Source organism: Caretta caretta, chromosome 1 (genome assembly GCF_965140235.1).
Source record: "Caretta caretta isolate rCarCar2 chromosome 1, rCarCar1.hap1, whole genome shotgun sequence".
Classification (NCBI taxonomy): Eukaryota; Metazoa; Chordata; order Testudines; family Cheloniidae; genus Caretta; species Caretta caretta.
In genome coordinates, this window is record NC_134206.1 from 300104083 (window position 1) to 300110082 (window position 6000).

The following is a 6000-nucleotide window of genomic DNA, read 5'->3' on the forward strand; positions in this document are numbered from 1 at the left end:
CTGGAAGTTCAAAAAATGAAATCCCAAGAAAACCCAGGAAACCAAACAAACACTGAGTTGCTTTCTTCCTGCAAAAATCCAAGTTCTTCCACAACCCTAAATTGTAGAAGACACATTGCAATCCAAAATAAAGATTTTACTGACTTCATTTACAAGGATAATGAAAAGGTGTTATACACTGCAATGTAAGTATTATAATACGCATGTCTTTTAGAGTCCTGGACTTTCATCCTTTCCCTTCAGAAATCTTACAAGCTCATACTTTGGAACTCTTTATAAAATGCACATGACACCTGCAGATCTTCATATTTACCCACAAGACCTAGCAGTGAAATTCTGCAGAGCAGGCCCTGTACTTCTTAGGCTTTGGTGCTAATGGGAGCAGACTCCTTGGCACCACTAAATATAGCTTTAGAAAAGAAGGAGAAGACAAGCAAACCAAGCATACAAACTCCCTGCCCCCAATATTTTTTTGCTAAAAGAGCAGCAGCAGGTTACAGCTTTTCAACTTCAAAAAGAAAAACTCTGATCAGTACATAGTAACTAACTAAACACTATGAAACATTTTTAATTATCAATTTTTCAGTTTAGCAAGTTTCTTTACCATTTAATACATTATTATGTACTTTGATTCATGCTATTATAAGGACAAAGAAAGAAAACAGGTATTAATATTCTAGGATTTTTTAAAAAAATGTCTTTCCAAATCTAAGCTAGTTATTACGACTAGCAGACTGACTTAAGATACAAGATAGGTGGAAAATTCAATTCAACTTATAATTATATATATATTTGAATGCATACACTAGCAAGACAGTTGTTTAAGACTATGATGCAGGTAGTGCAGCTACAGAATAATATTTTGATCTTTCCCTTTAATGAAAATAATCAAGCATTTTTTCCACAGAATTACAGGGGCTTGATTCTGCAACATTTACTCATTTGAATAGTCCCACTGATTTCAACTGGGCAACTTGCATAAGTACAGATGACTCACATGAATTCAGACTGCAGACAGCTTCCAGGTTTGTTCCAGAAGTATTATGGACCCTATCCTTAGAGTTGACGGTACTCTACACCTCATAGGACTGGGTCCTAAAAATAGCAAATCTAATGATCTTAAAAACACTGATCTTAAATCTGCAGGCCAAATTCTGTACCCATTTTCAACTAGTGCAGATCCATGGCGTGACTGAAAGTAGAAGCTGGCCCCAGCTATTTGTTTTTATTACTAATAATAGACACATGATAATAGAAAAGTATCTATGTACTTTTAAAAAACGAAAAACTATATTTACTTTGGTGGTTACCTGATTGGGTCGTCCTCCTACAATATTGAATCCCAAAGTATCATTTTCTTTTTGTAGCATGATGGTTAATGGCTTAGGTTCTCCTCCCTAAGAAGAAAGGGGTGAAACACTAATTTTAAAATGTTACATGAAAAGAATTACTTCAAGGGAATGTATCAACGTGCTATAGCTTTTCAATGTGGAAAATGCAAGACAAACAGGCTTAATGGAAACTCTGATTAAAAATGGTGCTACACACTTATAAATGACACAGGAGTTTACATGATAGAAAAAAACAAATACCACTGAAATGTAATAGGTACTTTGAAGAGCACAAGGACCTGATTTTCATAGGTGCTGAGCACACAAAACTTTAAGTTAGTGGATCTGGGCGTGCTCAGCACCTCTTGAAATAAGGCCCCAAACGTTTGTGCACCTTTAAACCAAATCCCTGTATATACTAATTATATAAGATATTAAGCTTATGGGATGAAATCCTGCCTTAGTGAAGTCAATGGGAGTTTTGTCACTGATTTCAATGGAGCCAGGATTTCACCCACATCTCTGTCTCTTACCATTTCCAGTTCCAAAAGCTAGTTCTATACAGATTCCACAGTAATTCAAAGGGGGAGAAAAAACCTTTTTTCTCTTATTTTTTTCTTCACAGCAAAGTAAAGCAAATAAGCTAGAAAACAAACACACAACAATCCTAGCTGTGATTTTATAAGTCACACAATCAAAAATAGTGAAGAAACCAAAGTTAAAAAATAATAATATATGAAAAAAGACCTACTTCCTTAGGTAAAAATGGTTAAATAATTTTTTAACCATACAAAGAAAATGAAAAACATTACCACAGGCCTTTCTTTAGCATAGTAATTTAATTTATTTTGCATTTTCATATATGAGTAGTTATATTTCAGGGGACATAATCCCTACAGAAAATTTTTATTCAGCCTGTACCAAGTAAAGTAAGATTGTGTTTTGTCATTCTCTATACACTGGTAAATTTAAGCAATTTTGACAGGTAAAAAAGCTGTACATTTTTAAATATTCAGAATATAATAATGAATGTTTAGGCACTCTGATATCCAAACAGATTTTTATTAACTGTGGCAGTGAAGTTTTGTATTACAGCAGGATACATTTTAAATTAATGAGGAACATTTTTTACTTTATAGATAGTTTTTCTTTCAAATGAGGGTTTCATTCATTTTCCTTGTCTTCTGTAACAGATTTCTCTGAGGCAGTACATACAGCAGCACCTACTGGTAGTGACAAGAAATGATAGCTATTGAAGCATTACACAAGAGGACTGCCTTCATGTCAATGTGCCAACTCCTTTTAAAATGTCCTTTTTAAAATCCAGTTCTCTCTCACCTCCTCCCCACATATCACTGTTTTTCTTGTGTACTCTGCACTTCACTGCAATCATTGCTGGCTCTCTTCATTCCACCTCATCATATCTTCCCAGCGGTGAAGCAGATATATGAGCATATCTTCTAAAGCCAACACCGCAACCCAGTGGATTAACCACCAGGAGGAAGTTGCAAAAAAACAAGAAAAAGATTAAGTATTCAAGTTCCTAACACTAAGTATTTTATTTCCAATAAGGCTTGAATTTATCATCTTAATCCTGGACATAAAAATTCTGAGAACTTGAATCAGTGCCCCAATGTGGGTCTCTTTTATAGCAGTTTGAAGTTCAACACATCATACTAGTTCAGAAGCCTGCCAGGCTACGCAAGTCTTTTCCTCTTGATTTTGCTTCCAAAGAGTCAATAAAGATTTTGGAAGAAAATTCTCTTGAGTTGCGCTTAAATTCCATTAAATCACTTCTCACCATGGTTGCAACCAACAAATGTTAGACTCTGCACAGCAGTCCTTCAGACACGAATTAAAGCTTTATAGAACAAACCCTTTAGCATGTTAAGCCACCTCACCAATAAAATGTGTCTGTTTATTCAAACAAAAGCAGACAATTCAATATCTAAGCAATGCCATCTACCTTAGCAAAGGGCTGAAGTAGCAGTGCTGGTCTCTGTTGTCAAAATTGACAATCATTATGCCCTTCTCCAAAACGAAAGACATTGCTGTGTCCCTGCAGAACTGTTCCTAAACTAAAAACTATTCTAATGATTTTAAACAACAAACTGTTTCCCAAGCTACTTCTTCATACTGTAATTATAAGGAAAAATATCTGTTAGCTCCGTATCTATCTGAAACTGGAACCCCATCTAAAGAAAACACAGTACTATCATTAATAAGGTCACACCGAGCTGGATGAATTGTGGTCGATCTGGACACCCTGCCCCTGAAGATTTGCATTCAAATTTGTTTATTGTCAGCCAAGTTGAAGCCCTTTCCTCTCACTTGTGTTTCCCTCTCACTCCAGACAAACCTGACATGAGATCCTCATCCAAATTGAGGGGACTACCAGAGGCTGCTGGTATGCCACCCTTAGAGCCACCAGATTCTTAAACTACAAAAGGAGACATGAAACACATAACCTAAAGAGACTAATGTAATTTATGACTGCGTTTTAGGCTCTTCTTAAAGAAAATGAGAGCACCAGAAAGAATCTGCTGAAACTGCTTTCACAGCTCTTGAAAGATGACGAGTTTTCCAGGCTGAATGAATGGGGGAATGAGATGTACAAGTTTGATTTACATCAATTTAACTGTTTCCGGACTTTTCAAGCATGAGCACAGCAAGAGAGAGTTAGGTTTTAGGTTGCTGAGAGCAGCACTAACCGGCCATGTGTTAACTGACTGCCTCTCTGCCTTTGGGGGTTCTCTAGGGGACCTCACCAAACCGCAGGGGCTGAAAGTGCAATCTGAGGTCCAGGTGCAGTGTGGTGGGAAGAGGCTACAGTGTGCCTCAGCTCGATTTGTATTTTCCAAAAGCGACCACACAAGTAGGTATGGAATAAATACCACAAAGGGTCCAGTCTCTGCTGGGGTAGGTTCCACTGACTGTAGCAGAGTTTGGCTTGCAGAGAATCTGGCCCCACGTCGATAGGGTCCCTGGCAGTATCGCCCATGATCTGCCAGCATAGGTGCTGGAACTAGAGGTGCTCCCGCACCCCCTGGCTTGAAGTGGTTCCCATCACATACAGGGTTTACAGTTTGGTTCAATGGCTCTCAGCACCCCCACTATACAAACTGTTCCAGCGTCCCTGTCTGCTAGGCTCCATCCAAGGAGCAGCCTTGGCATAGATGAGATCACAGTGTAAAGACAGGCAGTCGGGTCACACCGCACCAAACAGCGGGCTGCTCACCTCAGAGCCCGCCAGGCTGGGCTCCTGCCGCCCCCAGCCCGTCCACTCCCTCACTCACCTTGCAGGGGTGGCTGCCTGCCAGGTTCTTGGTGATGCTGCTGATGTGGCTCATGTACTGGTTGAACTTCACCTGGTACCTGAGCGCCGTCAGCTGCACCTCGCTCTGCAGCGCCGCGACCTGAGCCAGCAGCGACTTCTCCCTCTTGCTCCACTTCAGGGCCTGTCGCTTCAGCTCCTGCTCCAGGCTGGCCCTTTGGCCTTGCAGGCTGCCGTTCTGGCTGCGCAGCGCCCGCACGCAGCAGTGGCCCCGGCCCGGCGGCGCGCCCCCCGCCAGGTCCCGCTGCAGGAGCACCAAGCCGCAGCCCTGCTGGCAGATGCCGGCCGGGCGGTGCTCGCAGCTCTCCCGCATGTGCGCGTCCACGTCCTTCAGGCTGAGCACCTCCGGGCAGCCCTTGTGGCGGCAGCGGGCCGGGCTGTAGTCGCACATCTCGACGTGGGCGGCCAGCTGATGGAGCCGCACGGTCCGGCCGCAGCCCCGCGGGCTGTAGTCGCACTTGATCTCCAGCTTCTGGATGAGGCTCCTGAGGGGCAGCACCTGGTGCAGCTCCTTGGCCGAGATGGGCTGGCACTGCAGGGGGCACAGGCGCCGCTGCACCGCCCAGGGCAGCAGGCAGCCGGCGCAGAAGACGTGCCCGCACGGCGTGGACAGCGGCTCCTCCAGCACCTTGCTGCAGAGTTTGCACTTGAGATCCGGGTCTACGGGCTCGGCAAAGCGATCCAGGTCAAAGCCCATGGCTGGAGGGGGGCAGAGCGGGCTGGGAGCACGGCGGGGGAGCAACTTTCCAGCGGCGGCGGCGGCGGCTGCTGCTGCTGCCAGCCCGGCTGCTGATGCAGGCAGCGCGGCTCCAACTTCCAAGGAAGGCGGCGGGGGGGATGAAGAGGAGCAGGGCAGCACGGAGTTTGTTTGGTTTGAAGTTTTCAGCTGCTCACCATGTCCCTTGACCCTCCCGTATTAACTCTAATAGGAGCTACCGACCAATACCGCCTCCCCCAACCCGGACCGCCCTTTCGTTACATCCCTCCTAGCAGGGAAATGCAGCAGGACGAGGAGGGAAGAAGCGGAGATCTGCCGGCTTCAGACTCTCGCCTGCAGAATGAGGGGGAAAGCAACCACGCCAGCTCCCTTGCCGGTGCAGGAGGGGAGCCAGGAAAAGGGGTGGGGAAGAGATGCATGAAAAGGACAGAAGGGAGCTCCTGGCTTGCCAGGCAAACGATAAGCCCACCCACCAACCTGGAACCGTTTCACTCCCAGAGATCTTCTCCTTTCCCCTCCAGGGTACTTGGCTTCTGGGTCATTCCTCTCGCCATCTACAGTAGCTTAAAGTCTTTTTATGATGTCTCTTAGAAAAGGGAGTGAAAAACAATCCCAAA

At 44.3% G+C, this 6000-nt stretch overlaps 1 protein-coding gene across 2 annotated transcripts in view; it reads right to left on the bottom strand.

Annotated features, from left to right (window-relative positions):
• Positions 1 to 5797, bottom strand: part of PDZRN4 (PDZ domain containing ring finger 4) — a 391453-nt gene extending 385656 nt beyond the window's left edge. Inside the window, exons 1-2 of one of the 2 annotated variants that reach the window (XM_048836019.2) lie at positions 4628 to 5797; positions 1311 to 1397 (exon numbers count right to left, since the gene is read on the bottom strand). In XM_048836019.2, the coding sequence (XP_048691976.1) occupies positions 1311 to 1397; positions 4628 to 5362 (822 nt within the window). In that variant the 5' untranslated portion in view covers positions 5363 to 5797. The remainder of the gene's footprint in view (positions 1 to 1310; positions 1398 to 4627) is intronic. The other variant, XM_075124416.1, reaches the window with a different exon arrangement.
• Between the last annotated feature and the right edge of the window lie 203 nt (positions 5798 to 6000).